A 16,410-nucleotide genomic window follows, 5' to 3' on the forward strand; every position below is an offset into this window, starting at 1 on the left:
CCCCGCACCCCTCGCCGCCGGGGCGAGCGGCGCCGCGGCGATGTAAACACCGCTCCGCCGCCATCCGCCGCAGCCGCCGCCTCCTCCTCCGCCTCCTCTTCCCCCCCCCGCCTCCTCCTCCCCCGAGTCTCCAGCGCTGGGGCTCCCTCCCTCCCCCCTCCCTCCTCCTCCTCCTCCTCCTCCTCCTCCGAGCAGCGGGGCTTCCCCCCGCCTCCCTCCCTCTCCCCTCCCTCCCTCCCTCCCTCCCCCTCCCTGCCGGCTGTTGTTGTTGTAATAAAAGTTGTGGTGTGTGTGTGTGTCGGGCACCCCGCCCCGCCCGGCGCTGGGGGGTGTTGGGGGCGCGCAGGGGGGGGGGGGTTGCGATCGTGAGTTAATTACGCTGCGTTTCCATGAAATCGTGCGGAGTGTCGCTCGCCGCTGCCGCCGCCTCTGCTGCTCCTTTCGGTGATGAGGAAAAGAAAATGGCGGCGGGGAAAGCGAGCGGCCAGAGCGAGGAGGACTTCGCCAGCTTGACAGCCGAGGAGAGAGAAGCCCTATCCGGCCTCGACAGGTACCCGCTCCCCACTCCGCCCCGGCCGCCTCCGTATCCCGGCTCGGCCCGCGCTCCCTCCGTGTCCCCCCCCTCCCCTGCCCGCGGCTCCCCGCTCGGGAGTGCGTGTGTGCCCGTGTGCGGGCTCCCGGCCCCCGCCGCCGCCGCGCTCTGCCCTTGCCCGCCGGGAGCGAGCCTGCCCGCCCGCCCGCCTGCCTGCCTGCCCGTGCGGGGGGCTGACTCTCGCTAACGCTTGTGCCTCTCTCCCCTCCCTCCCGCCCGCTCCCCTTCTGCAGCCGACTCTTCGGATTTCTGAGGCTTCATGAAGATGGCGCCAGAACGAAGGCCTTGCTGTTAAAGGTAAGCGCGAGGGTGGATGTGGAGCGGGGCTGGGGGGGGGGGGGGGGAGAGGGGGGGAGGGGAGGGAGCCGGCCCGGCCCGGCCCAGCCGCCCCCTCCCTCCGGTCCCCCGGGTCCACACGGTGAGTGTGTGCGTGCGAGCGTGCATCTGGGTGCGAGCGGCTCTGTGTGTGTGTGTGTGTGTGTGGCACCGCCACATCCGCGGGCGCACGTCCCCGCAGGCGGCAGGGCGCTCCGCCTCGCCCCCCGCCGCGGTCTCCCCACGCGTCGCTGCCGCCTTTGCCCCTTCCCCTTCTCCCCCCCCCCGCCTCCATCTCCCCCTCCCCCCCCGTAGTCAGCGCTCGGGGCCGGGTGTGGGGACGAAGGGAGCGCGGCCTCGCGGGTTCCGCTCCGGACACTTTGAGGGTGTCCGTCCAGCCCCGGGACGGGAAAGTGCCTGCGCGGCGGGGACCGAGCCCGGGGGCCGGGAGCAAACGCCAAGCGGCGCGGCGGGGCGGGGGAGGGGGCGCGGGGGCGGGAGGAGGAGGAGGAGGTGGCGGGGGGGGTGTGGGGGGGGGAGAGAGAGAGAGAGGAGGAGGGAGGGCGCGCGCGAGGCGCTGCTGACGTTGGCCTCTCCCCGGACCCTCCCTCGTGATTTTCGCCCCGCGCGGCGGGGGCCGGCGGCTGCGCGCGCCCTGCCCGGCGGCGCGGGGCGGGGGGGGGGGGGGTAAAGAGGGAGGGGGGGCGGAGCGGGGAAGCCGACCCGGAGCCGGGGGGCCCGGGGCCGGGGGGCCCGGGGCGCTGAGCCGCTGCCCGGAGCCCGTCGCCGAGTGACTTGTTTACTCTCCGGGCCCGGGTGCCTCCAGCGTGCCAGCTCCTCGCCGAGCGCCGTGTCCCGCCCGCTGCCCCCCCCCTTCCTCCTCCTCCTCCTTCTCTTCTCCTTCCCCCGCGCCGTCCCCGCCGCCGGGCGGCTTGACAGGGAGCGGGACGGCCCGCAGGTTGCTGGAGCCTGCCCGGCTCTCTTGAGAGAGATGTTTGTTTCTGTGAAAAGTTGTTGGCCCTGTCATTTAGTTAAGTAATGGCTGCTCCTGTCGGCCCAAGATGGCCGGACAGGGAGGAGAAAGAGAAGGGGGGGGGTAAACACGAAACAAATACCGGGAACGAATATGCACGTCGCCTGGAGCGTGAAGCCCCCGGTGAACGTTGAGGGAAACTCCTGCGCATTGCAAGTTCTTTCTGGGTGCTTTCCTGCTGCAGGCAGGGCGTTTGCAGCACCGGTGTCCTCCTTATCAACCTGTAGCACGTTCTGCTGCCCGTCCGTAAGCTATTGACAAAGGCTGTGCCGGCTGAGTGCCTGCCGGTTGTATTTGAAGACTAAAGGCGAGGAAAGCGTTTGGGTAACAGAATAAGTCGAACTGTTTTTAAAATACCACACGGCTGAAGCAGGGGGCTGTGTTCTGGTTCCTGCTTTCTGACTTGTTCCTGTCAGTAGCGTTGCATTTGACACTTTGTTCATCCTATTGTTGTGCCCCTGCTGTATGCTGATATTTTCATGTGAAGAATTTTTTTTTTCTGTTGCTGGTCTTGGTTGATCTGAAGACCCAACTCTAATGCGTGTTGAATTCGGTAGCCTAGGCCCTTACTTGTGTTTGGATGTTTATTTCTGGCATGATTGGAAAAGCTGAATGTCAGGACATGGGGGGAGGGGGGAGGGATGGAAGGAAAAGCAAGTACACTTTTCTTTGTGCTTGTATTTTTAAAAATCTCGTGGTTTCCTTTTGATTTTCAGAGTTATTTATACAAGTACTTCTCCAGATAAATCAAAAAGGTAGGGGAATGACATGTCAGGCCAGTTAAATAACGTACGTTAACTGTTAGTGGACCAGAATTAATGTCTGCTCAGTGATTGCTGCTGAGGCTGTCGGAAATGTTAGAGAGAATCATACATGGGGTAGAGTTCAAGGATGCCAGAAAATAAAAGCGTCCTATGTAATTAGATTGTCTGTCGCATATCAAACATCACTAGGTCAAGTTTTATTTTGTGTACTGTAAAAGTAATGCAGCAATTCAGCTTATTAGTTGAGTTTTGAGTCCTTTCTTGCATATAATGCATTTTCTTTTTTATGCCAGTCGATTAAAGTTTTAGTATGTACAGACAGTATGTTTGAGATGACTGAAGTTGTTGGGCATTCTGATAGTTTTGAAGTGTATTTCTAGAAGTATCATTGTGTGTTCCGTTACGGCATCAGTGTATGAATCCATGCAGTGAATGCTAAAAAAAACCCCAACCAACCAAATATCTTGCTGTTTCACCTCAGTTTTCTGACAGTGTTTTGGACATTTATGAATTGCACACTAATTCACGAAGCATGTTCCTCGTAAAACTTGTCTCTGAGAAAAGTAGATTGCTAAGGAAGTAGAAAGATTAAAATGTTACTGTTCAAAGATGTTTGAGAGGAATTTCTTGGCTTGAACCAGGTTTGGTTTTGTTTGTGCTTTTTACTTTCAGGGAATGTGCACGTGTTTCAGTTACTGTTATTGACAAGTAAGAAGTTGTTATTTTTAAGATGTTTGTTACTTAATTCCTTTTCTGTCTGTGTGAAGCTTCATACAGTCTACACTGTACGGGAGGGTTTAGAGTAATTCATCTAGCAAATCACTTTAATTCCATGTAACAGTTATTTTTATCGTAGAAAGTGTGGCCATATATATGTGCATTTAATTAATGGGGTTTGCAGCGATAGTAACAAAATCTTTCCTTTTGTGCATGGAGCAACAACAGCTAACAAAGACCCTAGACTCCATAATTATGAAATCCTAACTGACTGATTTAAGAATCTACAAGCCAGCACATTATAAAGTAATGTGAGATTTATGTGTAAGTATAGTAGGTAAGGAAAACCATTGTGTCATGTTTCCAGAGGAATCTTTCACAAAGGCAAAAATTTATCGGTACTCCCCTCCGTGTGAGAATAGTTCACCCGCTATCGAACCTTTTTTTTTAAAAAGGCAGGCTGTAGCAGCGTCTCCTCTGCGAGCGCCTGACAGTGTTCCCTGGTTACCTGAGGATAAGGCGGTAGGAGCAGTGTACGTGTCCGAGGAGACTGTCGGGGTTTGGGGGGTGAGGTGAAGTCCTGGGTTGCAAGTGTTGAGGGAACTGCTCAGTTACCTGCACAGGTACTTGTGCAGCAGCAGGATTCTGTTGGGAGCTTAAATTTGGTGCCTCAATACAAGGAGGTGCTACTCTCGTTTTTACTGGGGTTCACGTGGCAGGAGGCAGTGCATTGGCTCGAGCCACTTGCAGGCCGACCAGGAGATTTCATGAAGCCTTTGCAGTGGGAACTCTGGTTTAATGAAGCCACACCCTGGTGGAGTTTAATAAGAAGAAATCTGGGATCTCTTTCAGGGATGGAGGAAGCTTTGTGTCTGGGGCTTTAACATAGTTGTGGGTTTTATTCATGGTCCACGTCTGGACTGCAGTACCCCTCTTTGGTAATTTTGCTTTGTAGGATGTATGGCTGTGGTATTGTGAACTAAACTGATTCCTGCTGCCGGGTGTAGCAAATCAAAAGAGCAGATAAGACATCAGATCTATACAATTTTATGAATTATTGAAGATATAGACTAAAGGTCAAGAATATTGTATTGTTGCTCCATGTATTGGATATGTGATAAGCCAGAAGAAATCAAACTTCCCTGTAATGGTGTATGTGCTGTTAGTGTGTGTGACACAGGAATAGAATTTTCTGTTGCCATAAATTTTGTATTTATGTTGCAGAAAAGATGTTTTTTTGAAAAATCATAGTTTGCAGCTGGTGTGATTTTGGGAGAGAGGAGAGGGAAATTGAAAGAGAAGTCACCTTTCAAAATGGTTGAAATACTGAAGATCCAATGTAACCAGTCTTGTGTAGGAGAAAGTGATCACTGTTATGTTTCTGTAGTTGACAAGAACATTAATGTGAAGGAGCAAAACAACCACAAACCAAACCCCAAAACCCTGTTGTTACCTTGCTGTTTCTCCCAGGAAGATGTTCTCACTGGAGGTGAAGCTTAAAGATTTCTTGGGGGGGGGGGGCGGGGGGGGGAGAGGACATCCATTGTATTGGAAGTGAATTGCAAAGCATTTCCTTTTTCTTCCTTCCTTCCTTCCTTTTTTTTTTTTTTTTATTTTTTAAATATGGTACTTCCAGTGTTTAGCCAAAGTTGACATTCTTTCAGTGACAAACCTTCGTTTCATAAGCTATAATTATTTGGCTTCTATACAGATTTAGGTTGATGTAGCTGGTCTAATGTATTGGGTATAAGATGCTTGTTAATTCCTATTCATTGAGTTTAATCAGTTTGTCATATTCTGTAGACAAAATTTGAAGCATGTTTCCATTTAAAAGTATTGATGTTGAAGTCGATTTAAAGAGAGATGAAGTAGTACCATGCAATATGCCGGTTTTTGGTCTCTGTGTTACCTCTTGTGGTTTTGCAGCCTTTTTGTCTTCCAGCTGATTTAAAAAATGGTATTTCCTTTGTGTAAAGGCCACATGTGTTGACAAAATTAACGAAGTTATTATCTGCGCTTTTATTAAGCGTACAAAATAAGTGCACAGTGACAATACTCTTTCATCTTTCTTATAATTGTAGGTGGTGTTTGTTTAAAAATAGTTCCGGACAGTGTGAATTAATATATATTGACTTTGTCCCTTTAGTGTTGACGTTAATGTTAATTTTCTACTAATCTATAATTAAATATCCTCAGTTTTAATTACAACAGACTGCTTGAAAAATAATTATGCAGGAAAACATTTTAGCAGATTAGTCTAGGTGTAGTAAAGCTATTTTTTTAAATACCTTTGGAAACATTTTGGCTTAATTTATTTTCATCAAAACAAAGAAATACTGCTTTAAAAAGAATTATAGTGTTTGCCTTATGTAATGGCAGTGCTGGGAATTGAGAAACTGGGAATTGGCACCATGAGACATTTGTAAAGCATTCCAGGAAATGGGCAGCCTCTCCAATTTCTGTAAATTTATACCTGAGCTGTCCCTTTATGTTTTTCTAAAATACATTCTGCATTTCTTATTATTTGTTTAACAGACAGTATGCTAGATAATAGTGTGGAACAGGTTGAAGTTGGTTAAAATTTTGTAAATTGTGTTATGGGTGGAACTGATTTTCAAGCCTTTGTTGAAGGTGTCTGGGAGTGGAAAGACTTGAAGTAAAAATGTTAGGAGTATTTACAGGTAATTAGGATTGATGTATAGATTTTTTTTTTTTTAAGATCAGTGTTTTTCCGCATGCAATTTGGGCTTTATGTTAATAGAGTAGGATTTTTTAAGGATCCAGTTAAGGTGTAATGGATGACATGTTCTGTAGTTCATGGTTGTACCATGTTTATACTTTGAAATTACAATTAACAGTCTATGTGATATTTATGTATCCTGGTACTTAAAGACTTAGTTACAGGTTTGCAATATTTGTGCTACATCTGGTATTAAAAACAACTTTTTTTTTTTTTTAATGGCTGTTACACAGTACTTTTTGTGTAAGTAGGAGATAGTTGGCATTTTTCGATACTTTCAAAACTAGCATTCAAGCCATATTTCTTTAAAATGCTGGGGTTTTTTATTGCTCAAAATACACATTCTTCAAAGTTTTGGATGTTTAAGTTTAAAGTGCAGTGTTACTACTTTCTGAAGGGAAGGAAATCAATGAAGTTAGAAATATTTCAGTTGCAATTTTAATCTGTTAATGAAAATGCAAGGATGGATCTCATCTCTACAAACAGCCTTGTTTTGTAGAACTGTATTTAAGATTGCAGGACAGCTAGCATATTGGTATTTGTGTTTCAGTAAGCTTTATGTTTGCTATCAGGAGACCATTAATAGGGAATACAATTTAAGATTTTTCCTTGTAATAGTAGCTTTTCATGTTTCTTACGGAATAAACATTACGTATTGTAGCTTCTAAGTACTGGTCTACTGAGTCTGGAGGCTGAAGTAGTCTGTTTCTTGAAGTGATACATATGCATAGACGTAAGATAATTCATGCCCTACTGAGTTAATAATGAAACAGACAAGGTGAGCAGCAATTCAGGATGAAGAAGAGAGAGAAATATTATTGTATTTTAGCAGCTGAGGAAAAGAGGTTCTGATAAATGATTTTATTTTTGAAAGTGTGAAGAAAACCTGTGTCAAGGATGGGACACAATCGTTTTCCTTCAATTCCATTCCAATAATTTAACCATGGAAATCCTTCCCTTGATTCACTTGTGCATCACGATACTCACATGCTCTAGCTTCCAAATTTCTGTACGGGTAATCTCAGGTACCGTATGTGAAGAAGAAATAGCCAATCTAAAGCTTTTGTCTATACATAGTATTCAGGTGTGCTTTCTGCTTGTGAAAAGCATGGCGCTCTGCCTCTTGCCAGCCTTTATAGCTGTTTGTTCACTGGAGTGGGTTGAGTGGACTTGATAATTATAGAGGTAAGACTATCTGCAAATGTTGATAGCATCTGAAGTAAGTGTTGAAAGCATCATCTAAAAGCTATACCATATGTTTGTTATACCATTTTAGAAAAGAGTAGATGTTTCATACTTGGATAAGTCTGTGCGTGTAGAACCATTTGTTTTCATTACATTAGTAAGATGATACAAAATTGAGGAGAGCCATGGAAAATGTTTATGGCTATAAAGTGATTTTATACTGATTAACATTTGTCGCAAGACTTTCCAGTGCCAGAATTGTGTGCCATAGCCCACTGTTGTTCTTTATTATCCCACTGAGAACTAGGCAAACTTAACGTTCCATGGAGAAATTCAGCTTTGGTGTCCAGCCTTACAGATTCATGAGTTAAACTTCAGGTCGATCTCTGATTAGTGATCAAATATGTTTTTCTTGGTCCTCAACTGATACGATTTTTGGGTAATGGGAGGGATTTTGCAGTATTTTCAACAGACTGAAAGGGAAGGAAATGTGTGTATTTGTAGTTTGAGAATACTAAAATAGTTGTGCAAAAACTAGTTACTGCTCTAAAGGACTTGTATCAGCTTCTTCAGAAATGAATTAAGCAGATGGGCTGTGAGTCTGAGGTGAATGCATACCTGAGTTAGGTGGCAAGTTTTAGTATTGGTTCAGATAATTCCGGAAGCTGAGCCATTATCATGCTCACTCTGAATACATATAGGTATATGTATACAACTTCCAGTCCTTTAGTTCACATCTATCTTGTATTTTACGAGTACAACTCACGTAAGTTACTTTTTGTTTTAATCTCCCTTCTTGGTGAGGTTCTAATAGCTACGATGTTTGAAGTGTAACGTTTGAACAATGCATCTTCACAAGTAAAAATTGAAGTGATTCTCATTAAACTTCAGGTGTCATTATAGAGATCAGTTGACTGTCTTTGTTACAAATGTTAGCAACGTTAATCTTGTTCACTAGCAGAATACTTCTTTATAGTTAAAAACAGACAAAAATGAACTAAGTGGTCCTGTATGGAGCCCTGCAGAAGGCTGCCAGGATTTGTATTGGTGTACCTGAGAGGATAATCTTGGTACCTCACAGAACATTTTAGCTATGCGGAAAGAGAGGAACTGTGTTTGATATAGTCTAATCTGAGTTTGCTGGACCACGGAAGTTCTGTAAATCAAGGGAAAATAATTAAATATATTATTATATGTTTCTGATTTACAGAATAGGCGCATTACAGAAATAGCCATAATAGTCGTAATTCCTGTTGTGAAAAGGCTGTTTTCAAGACTGACCTGTTGTAAGACTACGCTGTTCAAAGCTTGTTTTCAAGACTAGTTGTACTGATACTGTCAAAAGTAGGGCCATTTAATAGTTTGCTTGTGGTCAAATAAAGAATGATAGGAAAGTATTCTTTATGTAAATAAAATACTGTGTTAATGAACAAAAAGCCCCTTAAGCGTGTTTGGGAGTTGAAGAATATTCTTTCTCAGATATTTTCAGTTTAGAGTATGAGAGGATGCATGGATTATCATCAGAGCTGTTTTGACAAAATAGCTTCCTTTATGGTTCTTGCATTTGCTGCATGGCATTCACGGAAGAAACTTGTTTAATTAAGATGTAGAATTAAGAGCTCGTTTATAGTTTTATAAAGTGAGTGACTAAAAGTGTGTTATGAATTACAACCAGAACGCTATATGTCTACATATGAATTTCCTTGTGGTAAGTTGTTAAATTAATTGTTGTTTGTTAAAATGGCTTTAAGTCATTTCCTTTTCTCACAGTGGCATTTTGAGGATTATGATTCACTTCTCAATAGAGATTGGTTATTAAAGTCTAAAGCAGATTGAATTGTGAATGTGCTTTTCATTAAATTTCCGGTTGCATTTTGAGAATTTAAAAATTCCAAACAATTTCAGTATATAATTTTCAGCATTAGTCAAAAGATCCAGTGTGGTGGCTTTTAAAATAGAGCCAATAGATCTCTTTTTTTTTTCTGGTAGTATTATGTTACTTCCATTGCAGTTGCCATTTTAACTTTTTATTTAAGCACTGTTTTCATTTTTTTACTATTTGAAAACTTACTTGCAGAAGAATCTAGAGTAGAGTAATGAATTGAAGTTAAGGCCTTAGTTTTATGTATTTTTCCTCTAGGTAGCAGAATTTCAGCTGCTTTCTCTCTGTTGCTTCTCATATGTGCTGGTGAAACCAGCCTGCGTGATGAATCAGGCTGCAGAACTGATTCAGATAAAAAATAATCTAGTAGCCAACACTGAAGGTTACTACTAAGACAAAGATTTTAGATTTTAGAAGAGCAAACTTCAGCTCGCTCAGACCTCTGTTGGGAGGGATTCCGTGGGAAGCTTCCGTGGAGGATAAAGGAGCTAGTGAGTGCTGGGAGTTTTTCAAGAACGCTCTTCTGGAAGCACAAAACCAGTTCATCCCCTTTGAAGGTAAGGGAAGTAGGCAAAGCAAGAGACCCCTTTGGCTTAACTGCGAGCTTCTGAGTCTGCTCAAAACCAGGAGAGAGGCATACTAGAGATGGAAAAGCAGACGAATACCTGTTGAGAACTACACGGGCACTGCCAGGGCGTGCAGAGATGCAGTTAGAAAAGCAAAAGCTCAGCTCTGATTGAAATTGGCCAGAGATGTCAAAAACTACAAGAAGGGGTTCTTCAGGTACCTAAACAACAAGCAGAAACAGAAGGAAAATATTGGCCCTCTGTTAAACAGGAGAGGTGAATTACTCACTGACAAGGCTGAAAAGGCAGAGGTTCTCTACACTTTCTTCACCTCTGTCTTTACCAGCACTGTTGGGCCCCAGGCCTTGGGAGCAAAAATCCAGGTTGATGCAATCACAGACCCACTGTCAGTGAAGGAAGAGTTGGTATGTGAACTATTACAGGAGCTTGACTCCTACAAATCAATGGGCCCTGACAATATCCACCCAAGGGTGTTAAGGGGGCAGACTGGTGATGTTGTGAGGCCACTTTATCTAATCTTTGAGAACTTGTGGAGATCAGGGGATGCCCCAGAAGACTGGAAGAAGGCTAATGTCACCCCCATCTGCAAGAAGGGCTTAAAGGAGGATCCAGGAAATCACAGGCCCATCAGTCTTAACTTCAGTCCTTGGGAAAGTTATGGAATGAATCCTCCTGGGGGCTATCACAAGTCAAATGAAGCACGTGATTAGGAGAAGCCAGCATGGATTCCCCAAGGGCAAATCGTGCTTGACAAACCTGATCATCATCTATGACAAAGTAACCTGCTTGGTTGATGTGTGGCGAGCAGTGGACATTGTCTACCTGGATTTCTCCAAGGCTTTCGATGTGGTTTCCTGCAGCCTCCTCCTAGAGAAACTGATGCGTTACAGTCTAGACAAGTGGTCTGTGTAGTGTGTGGGGATCTGGCTGACAGGTCGCACCCAGAGGGTGATGGTAAATAGCTCCTTTTCAAACTGGCAACCTATCACAAATGGGGTCCCCGAGGAATTAATTGGGCCCAATGCTGTGTAATATCTTCATAAGTGACCTGGATGATGGAATATCCTGGTTTTGGCTGGGATAGAGTTAATTTTCTTCCTAGTAGCTGGTACAGTGCTGTGTTTTGCATTTAATGTGAGAAGAATGTTGATAACACACTGATGTTTTAGTTGTTGCTAAGTCATGTTTATATTAAGTCAAGGATTTTTCAGCTTCTCATGCCTAGCCAGCAAGAAGGCTGGAGGGGCACAAGAAGTTGGGAGGGGACACAGCCAGGGCAGCTGACCCAAAGTGGCCAAAGGGGTATTCCATACCATGTGATGTCATGTCTAGTATATAAACTGGGGGGAGTTGGCCAGGAGGGGCTGATGACTGCTGGGGAACTAACCGGGTGAGTGATGAGCAATTGCATTGTGCATCACTTGTCTGTCAGATTATATTTCACTCTCTTTTAATCTTCCTTTCCATTACAATTTTATTTTTTATTTCAATTATTAAACTGTTCTTATCTCAACCCACAAGTTTTACTTTTTTCCCCCCCGATTCTCCTCCCCATCCCGCTGCGGGGGGAGGAGTGAGGGAGCAGCTGCGTCATGCTTAGTTGCTGTCCGGGGTTAAACCATGACATGGGATCAAGCGTACCCTGATGAAGTTTGCTGATGATACCAAACTGAGTGGGAAAGTGGACACTTCGGAAGGGAGAGCCACCCTGCAGGAAGACCTGGGTAGGCTGGAAGAGTGGGCCCACAAGAACCTTACGAAATTCAGCAAAGATAAATATAAGGTCTTGCACCGGGGAAACACAATCCAGGAGTACAGCACAGGCTGGGATCTACCCAGCTGAGGAGCAGCTCTGTGGAAAGGGACGTTGGGGTCCTGGTGGACAAAAAGCTCAGTAAGAGTGAACAGTGTGCTGCTGCAGCAAAGAAAGCCAACAGGATGCTGGGTTGTATCAAGGGCATCACCAGCAGAGATAAAGAAGTCGTCATCCCACTCTACTCGGCGCTTGTCAGGCCACACGTGGAATACTGTGTTCAGTTTTGGTCCCTGCTATACAAAAAAGTTGTGGACAGGCTGGAGAGGGTCCAGAGAAGGGCCACAGGGATGGTCAAAGGACTGGGAAGCTTGCCATGTGAGGAAAGGTTGAGAGAACTGGGTTTGTTCAGCCTTGAGAAAAGAAGGCTTAGGGGAGACCTTATCACCACATTCCAGTATTTAAAGGGTGGCTACAAAGAAGATAGAGACTCCCTTTTTACAGGGAGTCATATGGAAAAGATGAGGGGTAATAGGCACTCGTCACTCCTGAGGAGGTTCTGAGTGGACACAAGAGGAAAATTTTTCACAATGAGAACAATCAGCCATTGGAATAATCTCCCCAGGGAAGTGGTGGATTCCCCAACGTTGGACAATTTTAAGATTCAGCTGGGTGGGGTGCTGGGCCATCTTGTCTAGACCGTGCTTTTGCCAAGGAAGGTTGGACCAGGTGATCCTTGAGGTCCCTTCCAACCTGGTATTCTATGAATACAGTTCATTGTGCAGACTCAAAAAAGGCTGTACAGGTGCTTTAAGAGAGATTTGGGAGGCTAGGGTGGGTCCTGCTTAGTGTGACACTGTTTCTGTAAGGACTATTTATAAAACTATTGCTGAAGCAGAAAGGTTTGCTTCCTTATTTTCTTATGGGAGATGGAATTATATATATTTTGGAAGCACAGGTTGCCAGGATTATATTTCTTTTTGGAGAGGAGGGATGGAATGAGCGCAGTGGCCCAGCTTCATTACTCTCTTTGAAGGAAGAACTAGTATTTTGTGAAGATAGTCTGCCACTAGGAGACTTAGGACAGGTTCAGATCTGAACATACATGCAGCAGCAGAGAATGCCAGAATATATGTAACAAAGACTGTAGAAGAAAACAAAATCTTTTTTATGAAGCTGTTTTATGTCATTGTGGACATGGCTCTGAATGAAGGAGAGATGCTGAGGGATCTAGGTTGAGTATTTAATGAATTCCGCTTGAACCTATGCCTACTGAAAATCAGGCCTCCATTTGATTTTGGGGAAGAGGAGAAATGAAACAGTCTTCTAGGAAGGTTTTTCAGAATATAGTGTTATAATAGAAGGAAGACATTTTCAGTTAAAGGAAGTGGAGGAAATGTTGAAAAAGGATACTTATTACATGTGAGGAAGAGTGGGAAACCAAGGAATTAAATGGGTGACATAGTGATGCAGTCAAAAGGGCTGGGGGGGGTGCAGTGGAGATCATAGTATATTCTTTCCAGCAGCTACCTGAATCTTGTTCCTGGATACCATCTAACTGTTCCGGCTAACTTAAGGTAGCATTTAAGCTCTTGATGGTGCTGGTCACTGCCTCAAAAGGTTTTAAAAACAAGGTAAACAGGAACAAAATAGAGATAACAAAATTGAGGAGGGTTTCTGGAGGGTGTGAAAAAGCTTAGTAAGAGTTATATGCTGTAGGGTCTGAATATAGCAGTGCCTCTGCGCTCTCCCATTTTTTAAATAAAAGTAAGGCATGGTAGTAAGCCTTCCTTTAACAGAAGCATTGGCTGCATTGTCTATGCCTTTATTTTCTACTGCTGCTTCCCTTTTCCCTCCTTACCCCCCAAGGAGGGGAAGAGTAAAGAAACCCACTGTTTCTGCTCTTTCCTCAAGGTGAAAAGAAAGGCTGAGAACTGTCATGTTTGTTCTCATGTCATGTTTTGCTGCCTTTGGATTTGAAGGATAAAGAAAGCTGAGCAAGTATGGAAGATGTAGGTGGATATGTTAAAAGGGCAAGAAATAGTTTAAAGTATGGAATTGAAAGCCTGTATAAGGGAGAATGAATGCTGATCTAGAGGATGTAACAGCATAGTTTAATGCAACAAAGTGTGGAAAGAGTGTAAGATAAAGTGGAAGGATAAGAAAAATGGAGAACATCCGTTATATAACATCATACAGTATGTCATAAGCAATCTCTGGTAGGAAAGAAAAAATGGAATGATACCGGGAAGAATAAAGAAGTACAAAAATTGAGTATGTTGGTTGGTAAACTTTAATGGAGCTTCCAGGCATGTTACAAATATAGTAACTAAAGGCAGATTATACACACCATGGTTCTTAAAACTTTATGCATTCTTGGTCTTTGGTGTGGTGCAAAGAAATGTGTTGTTTTCTGAGTATTTTTAATCTCTCCTGGGTTTTAATGGTTGGAAGAGCAGTGTCTTTGGATTTGTGATTTCATTAACACTTGAACATTATAAGTGTTCAAAGATGGGAGACTACCTAACCTGTTGAAGGACTATCTGATTTCAAGTGTTACCTGTTAAAAAAGATCAACAAATTGGCTTAAGGGTCTTTTTTTTCTTCTTAACCAAATTTTTTTTGCTTGTTTTTGAGAAATAAGTGTTTATTTGTTTGTTTCTTAATTCAAAGGAAAAGGTGAGTATAGCTTTTGCTTTTTATAATTTCTGAAAAAGAATCCAGAGTTAGAAACTGTTCAGCTGATTTTGAATCAGAACAGTACATACTCCCCTATTCCTTGCTTAAGAGGTGGGGGAAAAAAAATGTGCATGAAAACAAAACTCTTAAGTGTTACAGTATGAGAGGTGCATGTCTGAGCCAGCCTCTTCTGGCGTCTTTTTGAAAATCCTCAAATATACCTTTAGCATAGGAGCACATGTAATTTAATTAGCAAGTTAAGTTTTTGTAGCAGAGGGCTTTCTTAACTGTAGTTACTATGTGGAGGAAATTAATAGTTGAAATGGCTTTAATGCCTCTTCTGGTTATATGTGGGGAGAATTTAGAGGTGTTTATGCTTATAGCAGAGTTCATTGTTGTTGCCTAAGTAAGATGAGATCACAGAGACCATCAGAGTCCATGTTAACTAATGAGCAGAATACAGTCTTATTTTCAACCTTAAAAGGGCTCTGTTAACTTACAAGTTCATGTGTTAAATTTATTAGTTTTGACAGTTTTCTGGGATTAGTTATACATTTTCCATGTTTGCTGTCTTGGTGGGAATTTTTTTTATGTGTAGTCTCAATACAAGACATTTTTTAAAGTTTATTTGATACAAATAATTTGAAAAAAGTGCTAATGGTTCAATGGAACCTGGAAAGGAAACATTTGTTATGTTAAAAAAAAGTAGAAAGCACAGCAAAAGCTGTATTGTAGTATAAAAATCTGTTGTAGGGGAGGTGGATGTATTTGGGACAGCTGGAAGAGCTGCAGAAGGTTGTGTAAGGATTCCTTAGATATGATAGATATTCCTTAGATATGATTGTTGCATAGAACTGTCATGCCTAATCTTGAAGATTGTCTTCAGTTAATCTGGGAATGTAGATGTGTTCCAAACTGTATGAGGAAAAAGCTGGAATTGGAATATCGCAATCTATTTATTCCCTGCCAGTAAAAATGCTGTCATCTTAAGTTGTATTTTTCTTTTTATTAGTTGATTTTCTTCCCCTGTGGCAGCTTGTTTTTTGCTTTTGAATGGTAGGATGTTTTCCTGTAATGCCAGTTGCAAACTTCGAGCTTGCTTGCATTGTGGCCAAAAATCTGAGAACAATGATGACTCCATTATATCCAGTGAGAAAGGAATCTTTTGTACTACTTACTTTTAATTGCTAATTAAGCTAAGTCCTTGGTAGTTTGAAGGAATGGAATAGTTTATGCCCTCCACTTTAGACCAGTATTTGCTACTCAGTTGTGGAGAATGATGGAAGGGGTGATTTTCATTATGATTCCTAGATGAAAGTGACCTTCCTGAGAAAGTGAAAATGGGTAAGAGCACTCATTTTGCACAAGAAGCTCTCAGGATTCAGGGAACATGTGGTGCCTGTGGAACTGAGGAGCGGCTTAGGACTTCTGTGCTGCGCTGCTTAAGAAGGCCTAGCAACACCACCTGCCCCCTCCAAGGCTCTCTGTGGGTTTTGCTCGACTGCTCTGCTTTGCTTTCTATATTTAGTGTTTAAAGGTATTTTAGATTGTCTGGACAAGCAGCAGGAATCTTCTAGAAAAAGCTTGTTGATGTTCAGAGATTATTTTAATTTGTTCCTGATTTTTATTTTTTTAAGCATTGAGGTTAGAATGAAGCTTCCTTAATAGTGCAGCACTGGTTCCAGTGCATTAGAACTCACTTATTTTAAAGAATCTTCAGCACAGGTAAGTAGGAATTTTCTAACACCAGGAAACTGTGCCTCAAGAGGAGTGCGTAAGCAGATAAGCAGATTTACCAACTGAAACAGGAAACAATTCCAACTACAGGTCATTTCACAACTTCTGCCTCAGGGCTTTCTCACTTCCACAATCAGAACTCAAAAATGGGACAAACTGATTCAAAGCAATTCATTTATGACTGGCTCGCTTAAGGTCTGTCAGGCTTCAGACAGCTGGAAAGGAGAAGGAACACACTTCTGCTCCAGTGACTTAATTTTCATGATTTTTTTGTAGTATTTGAGGACCTTTCCAGATTTTTGTCATGTCATTGCTGAAAGTGATTAACTCATATGTTTTCATAAGCAGATTACCTGTTTCACTTAGCACCTTGTTTGCCAGTGATTCCCTTTTCTAAAAAAAAAAAAAAAAGTTACTGAAGAGTAG

General features: G+C 43.3%; 1 protein-coding gene across 18 annotated transcripts in view; it reads left to right on the forward strand.

The window, feature by feature from the left end:
* The first annotated feature begins 248 nt into the window (after nt 1-248).
* Nucleotides 249-16,410, forward strand: part of KDM6A (lysine demethylase 6A) — a 167,527-nt gene continuing 151,365 nt past the window's right edge. For 7 of the 18 annotated variants that reach the window (XR_011324971.1, XR_011324970.1, XR_011324974.1 and 4 more), the window contains exons 1-2: nt 251-550; nt 826-889. Coding sequence is in view for 7 of the 18 variants with exons in the window: in XM_069784995.1 (XP_069641096.1) it covers nt 390-550; nt 826-889 (225 nt within the window). In the remaining 11 variants the exon portion in view is untranslated. Of the gene's footprint in view, nt 551-825; nt 890-16,410 lie in introns of all 18 variants that reach the window. The other 11 variants (XR_011324968.1, XR_011324969.1, XR_011324972.1 and 8 more) reach the window with 3 other exon arrangements.

This window comes from Haliaeetus albicilla, chromosome 6 (genome assembly GCF_947461875.1).
Source record: "Haliaeetus albicilla chromosome 6, bHalAlb1.1, whole genome shotgun sequence".
In the NCBI taxonomy this organism is placed as follows: domain Eukaryota; kingdom Metazoa; phylum Chordata; class Aves; order Accipitriformes; family Accipitridae; genus Haliaeetus; species Haliaeetus albicilla.